The sequence below is a fragment of the Dermacentor albipictus genome, chromosome 6 (assembly GCF_038994185.2).
Source record: "Dermacentor albipictus isolate Rhodes 1998 colony chromosome 6, USDA_Dalb.pri_finalv2, whole genome shotgun sequence".
NCBI lineage: Eukaryota > Metazoa > Arthropoda > Arachnida > Ixodida > Ixodidae > Dermacentor > Dermacentor albipictus.
Window position 1 is genome coordinate 100389122 of NC_091826.1, and position 21511 is coordinate 100410632.

General features: G+C 45.0%; 1 protein-coding gene across 2 annotated transcripts in view; it reads left to right on the forward strand.

Moving 5' to 3' along the window:
• The window catches only part of LOC135913648 (calcium-activated chloride channel regulator 1-like), a 212359-nt gene that overhangs the window by 122496 nt on the left and 68352 nt on the right, over nt 1-21511 (forward strand). For both annotated transcript variants that reach the window (XM_070520909.1, XM_070520910.1), the window contains exon 7: nt 14555-14782. In XM_070520909.1, coding sequence (XP_070377010.1) covers nt 14555-14782 — 228 coding nt within the window. The remainder of the gene's footprint in view (nt 1-14554; nt 14783-21511) is intronic.

The following is a 21511-nucleotide window of genomic DNA, read 5'->3' on the forward strand; positions in this document are numbered from 1 at the left end:
GTTCAGTGATTGAGCTACGTCGAAAGTTGTTATAAATGAACTGTACGGCTTTCTTTTGGACATTAGTTTCAGAATATTACCTTTTGTATAGGGGTCCCATATTATAGCCGCATAGTCTAAGACTGGGAGGACAATGGATGTGTATGCTAATCTTCTTACAGCAGGAGTAGCCAATGTTAATGTTCTTCTTAAAAAGAATAACTTTCTATAAGTATTCGCTGTAACGTAGTGAATATGTTTGTTCCACCTAAGATTGTTTGAAATCCATAGCCCAAGATATTTGTATTCAGACACTTCACACAAAAGCACATTGTTAAAATTATACGGAAACGATAAGGGCCTCTTCTTACGAATGATCCGCATGAAAATGGTCTTGTCGAAGTTTATACACATCTGCCACCGCTTACACCAAGAAGCAACACGCTGAAAATCATTGTTTAACAATGTATGATCAGATTGATCATTAACCTCCGTATATAGAACACAATCGTCCGCGTATAATTTTATTTTGACAGAGATGCCTTCTACCATGTCGTTTACATACATAAGAAAAAGGATTGGCCCTGGGACCGAGCCCTGCGGGACACCTGATTTTACTGGTAACTGGTTAGATCGATGTCCTTTGAACGCCACAAACTGATGGCGATTGTTCAAATACGCTGATATCCAATTAACAAGTTGAGAGTTTTTAAGCAGACTATTTAATTTAAATAACAATTTACTGTGTGTTACTTTATCGAAAGCTTTGGAGAAGACCATAAAAAGTGCATCAATTTGTTTTACGTTATTTACAGATACGGCAAAATCATGGATGGTAGCAACTAGCTGTGTACAAGTTGAGTTCCCTTTCCGAAATCCATGCTGGCATTTTGTTAAGATGTTATGTGTATCTAAAAAATCCACGATATGTTTATGTATTATGTGCTCTAATAATTTGCAAGTGTTAGAGGTTAAAGATACGGGACGGTAATTCTTTATAGACTGTTTGGCACCTTGTTTATGAAGTGGTGTTACTCGGGCTGTTCTCCAGTCATTCGGGAGTTGACCTTCTTCCAAGGAACGTAAAAACACAATGTACAAATATTTCGAAACACATTGGCCATACCTTTTTAGGAAAGTGTTGGGTATATCGTCTGGGCCTGAACTTTTCTTTTCATCAAGTTTTAAAAGCATGTGGGATATACCCTGTTCGCTTATTGATACATCAGAAATAGGGGGCAAACGATTCTCAAACATAGGTAAGACACCATCATCACTAGTAAAAACTGAGTGGAAATGCTCATTAAATAAGTTAGCAATCTTTTCTTCATCATTCAAGTGAATGCCATCAACTTCAAAAACATCGCATTGGTAATTTTTCGGTGACACCTCCCGCCAAAATCTATCTGGAGACGCTGTGATGAATTTAGGCAATGATTCTTCATAGTAACGTTGTTTCTCAGTAGACAATTGGATCCGAAGTTTAGATGAAAGAGAGAGAAATTTCTGCCGTTGATCTGGTGAAGCACTGCTTGATTTTTTCATTTTATCTTTTAACCTCTTGAGCTGCCTTTTCAATCTCAGCGTCTCCCGAGAAATCCAGGGATTCTTTTTTTTTTCTTCACAATAGTTGGTACATATTTTTCAATGCGTATATTACCAATACTCTTAAAGCGTTCCCATAGTTCCTGCACATCTACAATATTCTCTGAAAATGAATCTAAGTAAAACGAAAGCGTATCTATAATCGAAACATCATCAGCTCGGGAGAGATTGCGGAATCGGACAGCGCTAAAGCTGTCTTTCCAATTCATATTATTTATGGTTAGTAACACAGCCTCGTGATCCGATATACCGGGAAATACATCGCACTTAGTGTGACTACTTATAGTCCCACTTACAAAAAAGAGGTCCAGGATTGTTTCAGAATTACCCTGTGTTCTAGTACAGGTATCCACTAACTGTAATAAAAGAAAAGACAATGTCCAGCATGGCCTCCCCTAAGTTGTCGTTATCACTTTTGACAGACATCGTTTCCCAATAAATGTTGGGCAAGTTAAAATCTCCCGAGAGAATAATGCGGTCAGCGGGTTTCACATGCTCGCTCATGTATAGCTTCAAAGAATCCAAAACTTCAACACCAGAATTAGGAGGTCGGTACAGAGCAGCTATGACATATCGAATATTTTCATGGTAGGCCTTGCAAAATATGCATTGAACATCTGATAAATCAGGCGTCTTTAAGAGCTTAATGTTATCCTTGAAAAGGATGGCTACACCTCCGCCCCGGCTACCTCTGTCTTTTCTGAATGCGCTATACCCAAGTGGAATGAACTCGCTATCATATATTTCTTCATTTAACCATGCCTCCGTCAATACAACGATATCTGGGTTATACGACAAAAGAATTCCCTCTAACTCTGTACGCTTATTTATAATGCTCCTACAATTTACGTTAAGTATTCCTAAAGAGCCACGCCTGCGCTTAGTCTGTCAATTTTGAGAACTTTATTTCTTCAGCTTATAACGGCATTTTTTTTTCAGCATCCCAACCAAACAAAGTCCCGTTGATGCTCAACTTATCGTAATGCAGGTTTACTTTCATGTTTTTCTGCCTTTCTTCCTTAGAACTCTCGCATAAAAGCCTCCGTGTGTCACGTACTCGCTTAGAAAAGTGTTCAGATAGTGACAGTTCACTGCCCTTTAGTTTATGGGATGCTCTAAGCAGGGCATTCTTCTCTCGGTAGTCAAGAAACTTTAGAATCACTGGACGGGTTTTATTTTCGTCTTTTCTTCCAAGTCTGTGACACCTTTCTATGCCTGTTACGTTAGTGCCTAGTTTTTTACTAAAGACTTCATCTTTCACATTTCGTTCTAAGTCTTCTGAAGTTTCAACTCTAGGTTCATGTAAGCCATAAATTATTAAGTTATTTCTCCTACTTCTGTTTTCTAGATCATCAACATGTTCCCTAATGTTAGCGAGTTCTTCCTCGAGGTTCATTATTGTTGTTTTGATGCTTTCTGCGTTAGAGTTCAGTGCACTTAAACCACCCAATCGTCGCACGATGTCATCAGTTCTTTCTGTTAATTTTGATAGGTTCCTTTGGATTTCATTCTGTGTTGCTTGCATATCATGTTTAGTTGAAAGAATTTTACTTTGCCCATTTAACAGTTCTAAAAAGAGATCTTTTTCTGTTGGACATGGATTTTCTTCTACGTCTCCGCAAACCAGAAGATCTCTAATTAATGAGCTAATAATACTAGACAAAAAATAATTAACACGCAGTGGGCAGGGCAGCAGCAGCAAAAACCGGTTATCCGATCGATAACCACGAGTTGGCATATATCTACTAACCTGTAGCATGAAGCAAAATGGATTGTTCAGCATGTTGCCGGGATTGCTGCCGCCTAGCCCACTGGTGAAGCACAGCTCGTCCGGCGCCTTTATAGCTGTCCGATGGGGCATGTGACTTGACGTCACTGTTGTGGAGGCGATACCCGCACTTGTGACGGATGGAAAACTTTGCCGATTCATGATGCCGCATTCACCACGTGTCGATGAATGCACGCCAGCGTCTTGGTCCATGCCCACCAACGTTGTCGAAGCAGCACAGGCGCTAGTCGAAGCTTGGTTTCCGAGAGTAAGCAGCGTAACCTGTAGCATGAAGCAAAATGGATTGTTCAGCATGTTGCCGGGATTGCTGCCGCCTAGCCCATATGTAATAAGTACATACAACGATAAATAATAACTAATCTGCTACCACTAACCGTTTCCTTGCAGCAAGGTTTGGAAAGATGGTAAGTTATCTTCAGTAGCATTGCGTGATGGTAAGTTAGTCCATTCTAATATTGTGCGAGGACTAAATGATTTTGCGTAGAGCGATGAGCGGCACGCTACGCGTTTTACTTTGTTAGCCTGGTCACGGCGCGGGAAAGCTGCAGGGGATTTCGAACGAAAGCCATCGCGAAGCGTGGCATGGTGATGAAGTATGTGAAATAAGGTTAGGCGAGAGTAACTGGCGTCGACGTGATAGTGATTCCAACACGGCATGTTTTCACGATGTGACGCTGGCGAAGCGTGAACATACGGAAAAGACGAAGCGAACAGCATGGTTTTGCAGAGATTCAATGTTGTTGATTATGTATGCTTGACCGTGATCCCATATGGCAGAAGCATCTTACTTTTTGGGTGGATCAGCAGGATATAAGCAAGTTTCTTTAAGTTTAAAGCGCGTGCTTGAGATTACGCTCAAGAAGACCGACTGCTCGGTTAGCTGATGCTAAGACGGTGTTAATATGGTAATGTGAAGGTAAGTCAGACTGAAGATTAAAGCCTGGATACTTGTAAGTTGACGCAAGTTCTACTCTAGCATTATTGAGAAAGTAGGCGGTAGGAAGCCGCGTGGAATGGTTGGTAAATGACTTTAGCTTGCTTTTAGACGTACTTAAAGACATTAACCACGACGAGCACAAAGCGGTCACCGCATCAAGATCAGTTTGTAAGGAAAGTCGGTCAGTGTCATTATTAATATTACGATACATAACACAATCATCAGCGAATAATCGAATTCGATATGAGACACATTTGGGCAGATCATTAATAAAAATTAAGAAAAGTAGAGGACCGAGAATGTGGCCCTGGAGGACTCAAGAGGTTAAAGGAACAGAAGAAGAGTTACAGCTTTTAGGACAGGTGAATTGTTGTCTGCTGGAGAGGAAATCTTTAATCCATGCAAGAACGTTTGGGAGAATGTTTGTGTTAATTTGGTTAGCAGCCTGTGATGAGGAAGGTGGTCAAAAGCTTTAGAGAAATCCAGAAACGCTCCGTCAACTTGGCATCCTTCGTTAAATGCGGAAAATATATCGTTAGTAAATCCGGCGAACTGAGTGTCGCATAAATAACCCCTACGGAAATAGTGCTGGTACTTGAAGCTGATATCATGGTCTACTAGGTAGTTGATGACTTGTGTTTGCATGACGCGCTCGAGAAGTTTACATGTGTTGAAGTTAATGACATAGGACGATAGTTAAGTGGGACAGAGCGATCACCCGATTTAAAAATTGGTATAACTTTGGCTATTTGTCAGGCGTAAGGAATAGTGCCAGATGATGATGAATGTGAATACAGGGCTTATAACACTACAAAAAATGTTTAAAGAAGCATTTTTATGTATCTAATTATTGAAACGAAGGTGATCAGAGCTGTTAGTACTTTTGAGGTTATTCAACAGGGCAAGAATAGCAGATTTACTGATAACAATTTCTGCCATGGAAAAATTAGGCAATGGCTCTAATATTGGCGAAGAGGTTATATCTTCATTGGGGAACACTAATGAAAATGCATCGTTCAGAAGCTGCGAACACTCAGTTTCAGTGACTCGTTGTCCGTCAGCATTATTTAGTACTATATCAGGACAGGAATTCGGATTGATAATGCGCCAGAATCTATGAGAATTATTGGTTAAGATAGTAGAGAGGTCGTGACTGAGGAAGTTAGGACGGGTTGTTCCAAGCAGGGACTGATACTCTTTATCGCAATGCTTGTACTTGTGCCGTGATGTCAGGAGACGTGTGGTCATTGGTTGGCGATACAAACGCTTTGTCTTATTATTAAGATGACGAGGACAGTGTGTGAACCAAGGTGAATTTTTTATAGTCAGATAGTGACGATTGGCACATACTTATCAACAAGGTTAGACAAGGTGGTTTTGAAGGACAGCCAGTTCAGTTCAATTGTGCGTGATGAACACTGAGCCAGGAAGTTCTCAGAGGCATATAGTTCCTAGTTATTCGTGAAAATTTGCGCGATTGTAGCAATGGATTAGCTTAATGGTAGTTTTCTTTTCAGTAAATGGATGCGTGATGAACCCGGTGATAATGTCGTTATCGGATAAACCATTTAAATGCAACAATCAATAAGAACGTCCGGGTTATTTGTAACGACAAGATCAAGGATATTTGCCGTGGTAGCCGAGTGACGGGTAAGACGGTTAGTAAGTTGAGCAAGAGAAAAATCGAAGCAGGAATGAAAAACGGTGTGGCCTTCTTTATCTCTGGAATTAACACAGAGAGTGGGCCATTCAAAGTTTGAAAGATTAAAATCGCCAAATACGAGAAAATTGAGTTAGGAAAACGCATATGAGAGTCGCTGAGTATTCTATAGAATTCACCTGAGGATGTATCAGACATATCGGTCGGCCGGTAGAAAGCACCAATAATAACAGCAGTAACTCCGAATTTACACCATATCCATACACATTCGAGGAAAGTATTAACAGCGAGGGGAACAGGAGATAATTGTTTGTTTGTGGCTATAAGGACACCACTCCCTTTTCTGTTTTTTTCTGTCACAGCGGAAAAAGCTAAATTTCGATTCACTGAGAAGAATGTTTTCAGCCGGAATGGTATCGTCCAGCCAAGTTTCAGGCAATACTAGAAGTGAAGCGGCCGTAGAATCTACGAGCGAAGAAAGGGCGACAGTTTTGGAAAGAACACCTCTAATGTTTGTGAAAAGGAAATTGGTATTACTCTTTAAATTAGGACACACATTAGTCAAAAATGACGCACTCTTTGAAGGTGACTTAACAGTCGGCACGTGTCATACTGTGGTGGGATAATGAACTGGCACAGCACGGCTACCCGCGACATCCCACATATAGGTATCGTTATTGATATGCAGCTTGTCGAACGTTAGACGCACGCGGTCACCTTATTCTTTTTATTTGATCGAGAGAACTGCAGAAATTTCCAGCGTTTATCACAAACGGCTTGGGAATCGTCACGTCCTATGCTGAAACCTGTTTTCCTCACCTTGCTGCCTTTGCATAAAAACGCCTCAAGTCCTTTATTGTTGAAGAACTTACCTATAATAGGGCGTTTTTTCACAGCTGAAATACGGCCCACATGGGGTGCCTTAGCTCTGGAAGTTACAGTGACACCAAACTTATCACCGCAGAACTCATGCGCAAGTTACTCTGAACTTTCCCAGCTTTAGGATTCGTTAGTATCGGTAACACCATAAAACAAAACATTTGATCTACGTAACTGGCTTTCTAGATTATCAATTTCGATAATGATTCTAGAAAGTCCACTTTCCAGAGCTGTTGGGGCATGAACAGATGAAGCAGATTCTAATTTGTTTTCTAGTTCCTATACACGTTTGCTTAGGCTTTCGAGGTCCGTTTTAAGTTCTGCGTGCATATTTAGAACTTTCATCATTGATTCGAGATGACTTGCATTGGTGGCTTCAAGGCGCTTTACATCTTCAGCCACACCATCTAACTTGTCTACTTGAGCCTTTATCATAGGTCCGGGGCTTTCCTCAACATCCCCACTCAAAAGCAACAGTCGCAAAACATACGAGAAGTGCAAGACCGTTTTAAATAGTTGAGTGGCCGCCACACCGCTAGAAGGCAAACATTAGTGATACGGTAACAGTGAGTTTGATAGTAACATACCTCTAGAAAAGCAGTTGCTGACTGCAGAAACATTGTGGCAGTGTCGTGGCCCGAAGCTTCGTCGAAATGCGCGCTTTTGAGGAGGCGGTTTAGATATTTCCGTCCCATGTTGTGCGACGAGCAGCATGTAATTGTCCAGAATCGGCAGCGGGTGATGCAGCAGACTCGAAAAATCATAGCAGGTTGGCGGGCTCGCCATGCAATGCACAGTACTCCTTCGCTGTTCGTCGGCACGGGTATCAGTCAGCTGTACTGCAGGCAGCGACAGCAACTGTCCCAGGACCGGTAGCTGCAGCTTATGTAGAAAAGCAGTTGGTGAGCGCCGAACCATTGTGGCAGTGTCGTGCCCCGAAGCTTCGTCGAAATGCGCGCTTTTGAGGAGGCGGTGTAGATATTGCCGTCCCATGTTGTCCGATGAGCAGCATGTAATTGTCCAGAATCGGCAGCGGGTGATGCAGCAGACTCGAAAAATCATAGCAGATTGGCGGGCTCGCCATGCAATGCACAGTACTCCTTCGCTGTTCGTCGGCACGGGTATCAGTCAGCTGTACTGTAGGCAGCGACAGCAACTGTCCCAGGACCAGCAGCTGCAGCATCTGTAGAAAAGCAGTTGGTGAGCGCCGAACCATTGTGGCAGTGTCGTGGCCCGAAGCTTCGTCCCTCAATACATGCAAGTCTACGGAGTGAGTATGGTTACAGAAGGGGCGGCTCTAAGTGTTGTTTTGCTGAGCACGAGGTCGCCGGATCGCATCCCGGCCACGGCGGCCGCATTTCGATGGGGCCGAAATGCGAAAACACCCGTGTACTTAGATTTAGGTGCACGTTAAAGATCCCCAGGTGGTCGAAATTTCCGGAGTCCTCCACTACGGCGTGCCTCATAATCAGAAAGTTGTTTTGGCACGTAAAACCCCATATTATATAAAAAAATTAAGTGTTGTTTTAACGAAATTATATTGAAAGAAATTAAGTGACATTGAGCTGCTAATACAACTACAACATTACTCCGAGTTTCATTTTCGTTTCTTGATTGTGTAGTTCGCAGTGAAATTGTAAATACTGTGCGATCCCCGTCTGTTGTCAATGCATGGGTATGTCCGGTAGGGAAATGGACAGCCACATATTTGTAGAGTAAAAGTCTAGTCCGTCCGAGTTTCATTCTGCAAATTAACTAGGAAGTATGCTCAATCGCAAATGACAAAGGGACGTGTTTTGTTTCGTGCGCTCCTTTCACCGCGCCCCGGTCAACACATATCGTCGCTCACGTGGGCGTTCTGTGTTGTGGTTACGTCATCGTCATCTAGGCGACCTTATCGGCAGGTTCTACAGAGCCTGCGCACGGGCCAAACGTGTGTTGAGAGTAGTAGCTATCTATACATAAATTCGTTGATTAAGGTAAAACACCACACAGCTTCGCTGCTCCTCCTTCCTCACAGAGTAGAAAGGCTGATGAAATATTTTCAGAGCTCGTTCATCACTTTGTTTAGGGAGCGCGCAGTACGCCTCAAGCACCTTGGCCCTAGTTTTATACCATGAGCCGTGCTAGCACATTGCCAAATAGTCAACGAAGTGCTGTGAAACGCGTGCGCTGTGAGTTCCTGTCACGACGTTAGCCTTGTGCAGAAACCACGGCTTGTTGCGCCATGGGCGGCGCCACCGTGAAACACACAGAACTACTTTCCGCCGGAACAGCTTACCTCCGTCACGAACCCTTTCACCGTCAGCGTATACCACAATGCACCAACCCGGCTTCGCGTGACTTCACCAGTGGCACAACAACCGCCGCAGCCATGCGCTCCGGGTATCGCGTTTCATTTGCTAAGCACTGTATGCGTGGCCATTTCTCAACCATTCCTTTAACATACACGGCCTATATTTAGCACACATCAGTTAAAACCAGAGACAGATCAACCAAATAGGCACAACTTCGTGGACTAAACTTGCGCGGAACACAACGCAAATAACATGCACGCATGATTGAGAGCTCGACACACCGTCTAACACTATCTCTTTCTCTCTTCCCCACACATGCACATACATATTTTTTTATTTATTTACCATAAAGACTAAGCTTGGGCATTACATGGGGGCGGGGAGGGACAATTGATATACAATATAAATCGAATATCCTTATATGAAGGCGTACATGCTATGCAACCTTTGCGTCACTTCTAATTCAACTACATCATAAGCGAAAAATTCCTACAATATACAAGCAATAATCTCACATCTGAAGAAATGCAGGAGGAAATGTTAATGGTATTATTTCCGAATATTTTATTAAGTGCTTGTTTGAATATAATATGTCAATTATGTCGGCTATATTACCTGAGAGATGATTTCATTCCGGAATGGCTAAGTGCAGACATGAAAACTAGAATAGTTTAGTACGTGCAAATGGTTGTTCAACCTTAAATACGTGATCAATTCTTGAGAATTTCCTTTTGGTTGGCAAGATGTGGCCTGAGAGAAGATATTTGGGTGGTGATATAGCTGATGGAAGAAAGTTAGCCGAGGTATCTTTCTTCTAGTCTGCAACGGGATGAGTCCTAGGTCATGTCTTATTTTGGTGATACTTGAATGTTGCAAATAGTTACCTGTAATAAATCACGCTCCCTTGTTCTGTAAAGGCCCTAATTTGTTCATAAGATGCGTTTGGTGCGGGTTCCATATAAATGACGCATACTCAAGCTTTGAACGAAGTACAGTGGTATGTGCGAGAAGCTTGGTATCACTATTAGCCTGACGAAGCGTTCGACGAATGAAGCCATGAGATTTGCATGCAGCGGAAACAATACAACCCACATGATTGTGCCAAGACAAAGTCGGAAAAAGATGAACACCTAGATATTTAAATGATTCGGCACTTTCTAGAGCGTCACCATTAAGAAAGTATGGGTGTTGCATAATTTCATTGCAAGTAGTAAATCTCATAAGTTTAGTTTTAGAGGTATTTATGCTCATTTGCCATTCTGAGCACCATCTTTTAAACCTTTTCAAGTGATTTTGTAATTTATCACAGTCAGCCTTACATTTTAATGGCCGATACAGAACGCAGTGGTCGGCATATAAACGGATTTCGGAGTCTATACCCTGATGAATATCATTTGTATAAATTAAAGATAGAGTGGGTCCCAAAATGGAACCTTGAGGTACACCGGACTGAACATGTTCAAATGGTGGACGGGCATTATTGATTACGACAGCTTGTCGTCTGTTACTTAAATATTCTTTAACCCAGTTTATTACTTTTTCGTCAACTTTAATCAGCTTCATTTTATATATGAGGCGGTTATGAGCCACACGGTCAAAAGCTTTAGCAAAATCTATAATGGTGACGTCAGTTTGTGTAAGTTCGTGAAGGTTAAGGTGAATGTCTGTAGTAAGTTCAAGAAGCTGGGATTCAGATGGCTGGCCTCGTTAAAACCACGCTGGTTTGCAAATTTAGTGTGGTTTCTAGCCATGTACTGCTCAATTTGAGAAGATAACACGTGCTCATATAGTTTGCATACAACAGACATGAGAGATATACGCCTATAGTTTGTTAGCTTGTTTCTGTCGCCGGTTTTATATATTGGTATCGCATGTGCCAATTTCCAGTGGTCTGGAATTTCGGCAGTGTCGAGAGACTGTTGAAACAATAGTGTAAGTATAAGAGCAGAATTGTGCTTTGTCATGTTTAGTAGCTTAGTAAAAACACCGTCAAGGCCAAGACTAAAAAACGATGGTAAATGCTCAACAGCTTTCACAATAACGCCACTTGTCATAGTTATACATTTCATAAGAGGAGAACTATCAGAAAACTGGCTTGACTTATCTAGGGGCTCTTCGTCATTAATTACACCACAAGCGAATAAATAAACCATTGAGCAACATCCATGACATCAATTGCAGCACCAGACTCAGTGGAAATACAGGTAACTCTTTTGCAGATGCGGGAGAAATGACCTTACAAAATGTTTGGATAAGTTTTTAGAAATTGCCAAATATCCTGGTTGAAAAACTTATATATGGCAGCCTCAATATGTAATACACATTCTTTAGAAAAGGATAAATATTCTGACGTAGCTTCAACAGATTTGGGGCTTCTTGCTTTTCGAAACAAACGTTTCTTTTTATTCAAATATCGCTTAATCTCAATAGTATACCATGGCTTGTCTGCTGTATCGTAGATCCATCTTTTTGGCGTTTATCACTTCCGGAGACTTAACAACTCGGCATGAAAACGAATCCAGTTATCTTGCAACGAACAGTTTTCATACGTTTGCGTAAATGACAGTAAAATTCAAAAAGCTCAGTGTTGAAGCCTTCGGGATCTGCTTTAGAATAGTCATAGATCTTTTTTTGTCCTGGTTTCTTCACAGTTTACGTTTTAAAGTACAATGTATGACACGATGGTCACTGATATACTCTAGTACATCCACGGTAGCACGTTTGGGATGTGTTGTTAGAATCAGATCAAAAACAGCATTGTGCCGCGTAGGGATTACGATAAGTTGAGACAACTCAAAATATTCTAAAGGTCAACAAAATCTGCAGGATCGGGTGTGTGGCGTGTGCTAGGGGCTTTAAGGTTGAGCACTCTATGACTGAAAAGTTAAAATCACAGGCCAAAATTAAGGGAGAGTTAAGATATTCGAATAAAATGGAGCCTAATACGGACTGCAGTTCCTCCGAAAAAAATTGTAGAAAGTCAGGTGGCCTATAGCAAGCTCCAATAAACAAAGTTATAGCTGGTAAATAGCATGTAACCCAAATAGTTCCAAGGATACTGTCAGTAGGTATGTGTTTTACCTGTATATGCTTTCTTATTGCTACAACGACACCGCCTCCTTTTCTATACACACGGTCTTTACGAAAGCAGTGAATAAATTTGAAATTTGTAACTCAGATTGCTAACTTCCGGAGTTACTACGTTGCGGTTCCAATTATAACATCTGCATCACAAGCGTGAATGAGGGAAGTAAGCTCAGCTTGTTTGTCAAGGGTGCTACGAAAGTTAGCGGAAATTGTAGAAAATGTAGGTGTCCCACTGTCTTTCTGCGCTTGGCGACTGCGTCATGGGTTTGCATTTCGATGCACACATTCCATGACCCTACCCTCTGAATGCTGGCACCGATATAATTTCCTGCGTATCTGTAGCTTAGCGAAAGATAGCTTAAACTTTTCATTGGCTTGACAATTCGCTCTAGCAAAGTCGCGAAGTATTTTGCGCATGAATTGTATTCCAGCTGAAAAGTCATAATCTATCCAAACCTTTAATTTCAAATTAATTAGCTTGTACGAATGAGCCAAAATACTGGATTTTGTCTTGTAGTGTAGAAACCTCACTATTACTGACCGGTGCTGCCCTTGCCTGTGAGATCCAATGCGATGCGCACGGTCAATATCCGCTACCTCGAGGCCAAGGTGAGCTCTGCAGAAGCTTTGAATGACAACTCGAGAAGCCTCGTAGTCTTCTTTCTCCGCCTCAAGCAAGCCTTTGAATATCATTTTTTTCTGCGCTTGCGTTTATTGATGTCATCAGCGAGTTTAACTATTTTAGGTTCAGAATCCCGCCTATCAGAAAAGGATGAAAGATCGGTTTTGATGTCATCGACACCTTTTTTTACTTCGAATAACACTGTGGCATTTTCCAAAGAATTGTCTAGCGAAGCTGCCACTTTCGAAAGGCCTTTCTTAAGGTCAGTTATACCTCATAAAATGTCCTTCATCTTACGGCTAATTTCCTTTTGAAATTTTTCACGCGCACATTCGGCACTCTTTAGGGCATCAAGAGCCCTGTCTATCTTTTCAGGGCCGCGATTGACTTCAATGGCGCGGCAGCAGATTAGGAGATGAACCACAGAAAACATATCAATCAGTCGCCCTCTCGGGCACCATGTAGCAAAGAAACCAGCAGCGGCTTTTAAACGAAGCCTCTCACAGCAGCTACACTGTAGTCGTTGGGTATAGCTAACTATACGCGGTCGATATGTGACAATGTCAACACGCATACTGTACGCATATAACCATAGGCACTGGGCTTGGGATTTGCGGCGTGCACTGAGGTACAGCTTGCAATGCTATGAACCTGCACTCACCTATAAAAGGCAAAATGACGATGTTCAGCGCTTTTCACAAACGCCGCAAATCCCAACGAGTCACGATCCACAGGGCCCTTTTACAGCTGATAGCCGCCAGCGGGTACCGAATCAGGTATCACGTGACCCAGACGCCGACGCAAGCACCGTCCGTAGCGATCACAGTTGACAGCTGCGTCGATGCACCGTGGTTTACGATGCGTAGATCACAGCCGCAGTACGAAGCTCGTGGCCCGAGGTCCCAACAGGTTCAGCAACGACGTCAACGGTATCGCTATAAAAAAAAGCAGAAGAACGATGTTTAGCGTTTTTCACAAACGCCGCAAATACCATCACACGTATGCACGCATTAGGTACATACGTGCGTACGTTATAACGTTATATCCATAAAGCTAGAAGTGACGCAGTCCGATTATCACCGTAGCCAGTTGGCCGAGCGAGGTAAAAGTTCTCAAGAGCCAGCCTTGCAATCCGTCAAGTCCCCAAATATGTGGCGGCCAGCGCTCATCATTTCATTTTGTCGCCTCCTGGCGAGGGAACTTCCAGAGAGCAGCCAGACCTAGACACCCTCACTGGTTACTGCAGCCCGCGGTATCAAAGAAAAATCAGAGGTTCACTATCGAGCGCTGTGTTCTTGTTGCAGAAAGCAACCTTAGAAAATTATTTCAGTTTTTGTAAACAACATATATAGTGAACTGGAAATTGTATATGTGGTCCTGCATTCGGTCTGCCTTAACATTTTTGTTCATCTACTCACATAAAAGCATATTGCGTTCTAAAGATTAGTCAGATTTCTTTGTCTCATTTTGTTTCTACTGGAGCTATTTTAAGAACTCGATTTGGACCCTCCTCTTACTGTGTACCCAAAACTAAGATAATCTCGTTAAGCCACATGGGTTATCGCAGCTTTCGCGTATGTTTTCGAACTTGGCATTGCAATAAAGAAATCCAGCAGGACTCAGTGATTAATTACTTCTGCATTTCTAGAGCACAGCCTATTTTAGATCATTTCTTCATGTCATGTCTTCTGTATTTCAGGAACATAAGCGACTAGAAACACTAAAAGAGGCGCTTGACGGCTTCCTTCTGCGTTCGCTCGACAACATGGTACAGCTCGCCATCGTCACATTCAGCACCACCGCAAAAGTGCAGCACCCGATGATGGCAGTCAGTCAACGAACCGTAAAAGGCTTTCGGGAAGCTCTCAATAAGTTGACGCCGGATCGCCGTACGTGCATTGGCTGTGGCCTTCAGTGCGCTCTAGAGGTGCGTATTTTTGCGTACATGGATTGGCTATAAAAAAATTTTTTTGTCCACTTTGAACGTGTTCCTTAACCATTTCTATATATCGCGTGTCGTTTTATAGGTCGCTTCTACATCGCTTGCGCTTCTAGCGATAACTTCTAATATTAGTTTCTTAGACGCTTTAATTCCAAATACTGAAGAAGAAAGGACGTGCTTCCTCTATGCAGCGCGTGCAATAGCTAGCCTGAAGTAACAGTACACACAGAGAAAGCCTCATTGGGTTACTTTGGATTTCGTGATAGTTATGTGAAAAGTGCTGTCCGAAAAACCCGGCTACACCAGGCGGAATTGTCAATTGTTTAGTTAGGTAGGACCTCTGCACTATTATTTATGTACCATTCGGTCCCGATGCCAACAGTCGAATCTCCTCCTCAGTTTGTAGATCTTCTGATTCGAAGGACAGCCCCTCGTTCTATTCTTGGAACGTGTTGTGCATGTGTTCCAATTGCAATGCCTTGTATTACAAAATACGCAACAGTAATTGCTTTCTGCATCATTTGGGTGGATATTAACTCCAGATTTCATAATTCTAATCTTACGTTTCGGAGGGCGCACTACGTGTTGTTAGTATTTGTTTCTTCCTTCACTGCGAGTTTTGTTTTTTTATATGGTCATCATGCGACCATAACTTATCATCCTTGCCATCTCACTTTGCAGCGCAAAAGTTTAAATCAACGTATCCCCGGAGTAGCATAACTTTCTACAATGTAGCGATTATGTTTATTATTTATAACATTACCAGTCTTATTTTGAGAGCATAGAACGCGGGCAGATGCCTGAATTGTGCTTTATTTATTAAAATACGAATGAAGCATGCACACCCGTCAGCAAAAGTATACAGACCAGGGGTAGCGTGATAAAACCAAGTTATTTAATCTGACTGAGAACACAACTTGAATTTGAGTACTGCAGTCCAGACATGGTACTGCGAACTTTACTGTGGACTCGTTAATTCCTGTCTATGCTTGTAAATTACGATGACATTCAACCTTTACGGCGAGCTTGTGAGCCGTATACTTTTGCTCGCGGGTGTATATATCTGTAAAAATATCTGAATACATGATGTTTCCGAAAAAACGGTGTATATAACGGTGTCATAAAAAACCCATTCTATAACTAAAACATGATAACTGTGACGATTGTTTATGTAAGAAAAAGTGCAGTACCATTGCAGTCTTCTAACGTTCACTGAATTGGTGTCAAAAATGGCCACAAAAAATCAGCAGGTGGGGATGAATTGCTGTAGCCAGCGGTTGGCAAGAGTCAGCATAATGGGAACCCCATGGCGCAGTTTACGACGGCGCACCTATTTTGTGCAAGTGAACCCACAAGGGACGCTGGGACGGCGTGCGGAAGGCGTGCGGAAGCTGGCTCGGTTTGCTCCGCGGCCAGGCCCCACGTCGTGGCCAAGGGCCCACCGATTTTCGACATGTGGCATACAGGCCTTGTACCGCCGTCTGTACCACCATACATGCTGACCATCGAAATCTGCGGGCACCCCATTTCCATGGAGCTGGACACAGGGGCCAGCGTGTCGGCCATGGCCGGGAAACTCTTCAAGCGTATTTTCCCCGGCGTGTCCGTCGATGCTTCGGGCATGATGCTGCGCAGCTACTCCGGGCAGCTCTCCCAGGTGAAGGGTCAGGAACAGCTCAGCGTTCGCTTTGGTGGCAGGGAGGCAGCCATTCCACATTACTTAACCTAGGGGTCGTGAGGCTGCGGGGCCGAAATTGGATTCATATACTGGACGTTTGTCTGCCAGAGTACCAGGAAGCCACCCTAAATGCCGTTAAATACGACCCCAGCCTCCTCCCCAAGCACTAGCCTACTGGAGCAGATGGAGCATCTACAGAAACTCCATCTGCTTCGAGATGGTCAGCAATGGGTCTGGATGAAGAAGCAGGACAAGGCTTTCCAGCGCAGCAAGGAGCGAATCCCCAAGGCTCCAGTGCTGGTGCGATTCGATCCTGCCAAGCCAGTCGTGCTAACCGTAGATGGGTCGCCGTAAGGCGTGGGAGCCGTCCCCGCCCACCGGGACAAGTATGGCCGGGAACGCCCTGTGTCATTTCCTTCACGTCGGCCATGCTGCCGAGCACTGATACAGCCACCTGGACAAGGCATGCCTGCGCCTGATGTTCGGTGTCGAGCGCCTGATGTTCGGTGTCGAGCTGTGAGGCCGGAAGTTCGAGGTGGTCACTAACCACAAGTCGCTGTTGGGGCTGCTGGGGTCTGACTAGACAGCTCCAGTGCAGGCATCTCATAAAGTGGTAGCCTGGGCGTTGAGGCTGGCAGCTCACAGTTACAAGCTTATTTACTCTCCGAAAAAAGACCTGAGACCTGCTGATGCCCTGAGCCGCCTGCCCCTGCCAGAGGTGCTTGATGCTGTTCCGGAACCTGCTGACATGTTCATGCTTAAGCACGCGTAGCCGGAGGTGCACCACAGACCTGCAGTATCCCAAGCGACCAGCCGAAACCCAGTCCGTTCTGAGTTGGTCAAAGTCGTGTCCCGTGGGGAGGAATTGGTTCAGCAGGCTTATAGCCACAAGGCCGCTGAGCTGAGCTTGCAGCAGGGCTGGGTACGGTGGGGTTCGAGGGTGATGATCCCACAAATCTCTGGTCAATGGTCTTGCAGTTGTTCAGTTGATACGCACGGGTCACCCTGGCATGGAAATGACCAAAATTGTGGCCCGGTCCCATGTTTAGTGGCCTGGCCTGGACCAGGACACCGTTCACATTGTGCAGAGCTGCTACTCCTGCCAGGAGCTTCAGCGGGCCTCAGGTCATGTGGAAACCACCCCCTGTCCGTTCCCACAGAGGCCCTGGTCCCGCCTACATATGGATGTTGGGGGGCCCTTCAAGCGCCATTATTTCCTGGTAGTAGTGGACGCCTTTTCGAAGTGGGTGGAGGTTTTACTTGTCCCTCCTCCATCACCAGGCGCGACGATTGCAGCGCTGCGACATGTCTTCGCCGCCCAAGGGTTACCGTACGTCATCGTGTCGTGACAATGGTCCTGCTTTCGTCAGCACAGAGTACCTGGCCTGGCTGACGAAGAAAGAATCCGCCGGGTGATGGTTCCGCCGTACCACCCTGCTTCAAACGGTTCAGCCGAGGGAGTGGTACAAACGATCAAGAACAAGCTCAAGAACGGACGTAGATTGCCTAGATTATGTTCCAGTACAGGAGCACGCCCCACGATGTCACTGGCCGTGCCCCCTGTTTGCTCCTGCTGGGTGGGATGGCCAAGACACCCTTGGGCATCTTGTATCCGGACATCCGATCCACAGTGCTCCTGAATCTGCTGAAGCAGAAGCTGGCTGCTGACCGAAGGAGCCGTCCCGGGCCTTTGCCGGAGTTGGGAGCTCCAGCTTTGCCACGAACTTTTGTCTTGGCCCGCCCTGGTCCACCGGACAGGTGGTGCCTCCTGTCAGCGCCTCATCGCTGCTCATGCGCATGCCAGATGTGGCCACGTGGCAGAGACACGCCGACCACGTTAGGCCTCGCCTCGGGACCTCGCCAGCACCCTCGACTCCCACTTCAGAGTTCCAGCCAACAGGAGGACTAGCGGCGACACCTGTCGCTTCAAGCGGAGCACCACCCAACTCAGAGAGGGCAAGCGTTGACAGTGTTGCGTGGTTACCATCCCGGCACCACTCACAATGCCGACCACTGCGGACCCTCCGGATGGGGTGAGGATGGCTCAGGCAGGACCTGGCGTTGCCACACCTTGCCCGTCAACACCGGTGCCCAGGCGGAGTACTCGACAGCGGAGGCCACCGGACCATTACTCGCCTGTGTAGCAGGCTCCATCGACTTGGCTAGGACGGAGGCGGAGCCTCGTACTTTGAACGGGGACCTTTTTTGTTGTCGACAAACAAATCGGCATTAAGGGGGTGTGACAAGCATCTGACGCCTCCTCAGGCATAATCTTTGTTGGCCCGTCAGGCTTGGTGGCCTGCCAAGCTCGGTCGGCAACATTGGTCACTGCACCCAATAAACACCGACCAGCAAAGCTGCTCTGTGGGCAACCATCCTACATCACCACCACGCTGCGGGGTGCCTGTCACACGGAGGGTGCCTCGATGCCTCCACCCGCCCTGGTTGCTCAGTGGCTATGGTGTTGGGCTGCTGAGCACGAGGTCGCGAGATCGAATCCCGGCCACGGCGGCCGCATTTCGATGGGGGCGAAAAGCGAAAACACCCGTGGGCTTAGATTTAGGTGCACGTTAAAAAACCCCAGGTGGTCAAAATTTCCGGAGTCCTCCACTACGGCGTGCCTCATAATCAGAAAGTGGTTTTGGCACGTAAAGCCCCATAATTTAATTTTTTTTTCGATGCCTCCCTTGTTTATGAACCCGCGTGGATCGTGGCACACTGGACTTTAGTCAACCAAGGGAACAGGTAAGCTTGAGGAAGAGATACTCGACAATGGATGACATCCAGGTCGTCAATCAGGTAATCGAGAAATCAGCAGGGTACAATCAGCTATATATAGCCGATGTCTATATATCGATTTCATTGATTACGAAAAGGCATTGGATTCAGTACAGATACCAGCATTCTTAGAAGCATTGCGTAATCGAGGAGTACAGGCCACTTACGCAAGTTCTTTGGAAAATATCTACAAAGATTCCACAGCCACAATAATTCTACATAAGAAAAGTAGGAAGATACCTTCAAATAAAAGGGTCAGGCAAGGAAACACAGTCTATCCAATGCTATTTACTGCATGCTTGGAAGAAGTATTGAAGCTATTAAACTGGGAAGACTTAGGAGTAAGGATCAATGGCCAATACCTCAGCAACCATAGGCTTGCCGATGCCATTTTCTATTCAGCAACACTGCAGACGAGTTACAAAAAATGATTGAGGACTTTAACAGAGAGAGTGTAAGAGTGGGGTTGAATAATAAGCAGAAGACAAAGATAATGATGAAAAACTAGGCAAGGGAAGAGTTCAGGATAGCCAGTCTGCCCATAGAGTCTGTGAAGAAGTACCTTTACCAAAGTCAAATCATCACAGGGAACCCTGATCACGAGAAGGAAATTAACAGAAGAATAAAAATTTGCTGGATCCCATATGACAGATATCGTGAGCTCCCAACTGGAAGCTTACCGTTACCATTGAAAAGAAAGGTGTACAGTGAGTGCATTTTACCAGTGCTGAAATATCAGGCAAAGACTTGGAGACTGACAAAGAAGCTTGAGAACAAGTTAAGGACGGCCCTAAGAGCGATGGAATGTAGAATGCTAGGCATAACTCTAACAGATGGAAAGAAGGTGGTTTGGATCAGAGAGCAAACGGGTATAGACGATATTGCAATTGACATTAGGAGAAAAAATGTGGCGTTGTGCATGCCATGTAAATACGCAGATTAGATAAACATAAGTCCATTAGAGTGTCAGAGAAGGGACGAGCAGCAGAGGACAGCATAGAACTAGGTGGTGCAACCAAATTAGGACATTCGTGGGTGCTAGTGGGAATCGGTTCACGCAGGACAGATTAATTGGAGATCGCAGTGGACATAAAAGAGGCTGGTGATAAACAAATATATATATATATATATATATATATATATATATATATATATATATATATATATATATAGTGTTACGCATGAAGAAAACGAAGACCAGTGAACGTGCTTGCTGTCCCGAGTAGAAGAAGGAAGAAGGGGACGATGCTCAGTTGATAAACCAGCTGACCGCTCTTGCGCTCACCTTCGCGACTTAAAGTAAACGGTCGCCTTCATCCGTAAGGGTTACAAAGGTCTCCTTCGCACGCAACAAAGTGGTGGAGGTGCTGGGTACCGCTCACAACAACGGAACCATCACTGCCGCAGCTTCGTCGAAGCCGTCGACTTGCCGGCCTCCCGCCATCAGCCGTGACCATCTTCGACATGCCAGAAGAAGAAGCCACTCCGAGGGCAGCGCCTAGCAGTCCACTGCCATACTACCGAGTTCCACCCACCTTCGGAGGCAAAGCGGGGGAAGATGCCCACGAGTGGCTCGTCCACTACAAACGAGTGAGCAAATCCAACGGGTGGGATGCAACCGCTCAGCTCACCAATGTGGTGTTGTCCTTGACCGATACCGCCCTCGTGTGGTATGAGAACCACGAGGACGCGCTTACGACGTGGGAACATATTGTTGACGAGCTAAAGACTTGTTTTCGGGACTCAGTCGCCAAAAAGAAGCGTGCGGAGCAGACACTGTCTCAACGGGCGCAGCTACCAGGTGAGACATGCACAACATACATCGAAGAAGTATTAAAGCTGTGCAAGGTGGTAAGTGCTCGCATGTCGGAAGAAGATAAAGTCGGACACTTGCTGAAAGGAGCGGCTGAGGATGTGTGCAATTTTCTAATTGGAAAGGAGAGCCTCTGTTCTGTGTCTGACGTCATTCGGCACTGCAGAACTTTTGAAACGCTCAAGATGCGTCGGATTGCGCCAAAGTTTGGTCGATTGGCAAACGTTACGACGGTTGCCAGTGTGGACACGAGTCCTTGCCTCGACCTTCCTTCCACCATCCGACAGATCGTCCGCGAGGAACTTTCGCGCCGCGAGGAGTTGCATTCAACTGCTGACCACCATGGCGTGTACACGTCACGTGAGGCTATGATGACGCCACATTCGGCCCCTTGGCAACCGATGGTTACCGCAGCGGCTGTAGAGTACAGCGCAGCCCCACAGCC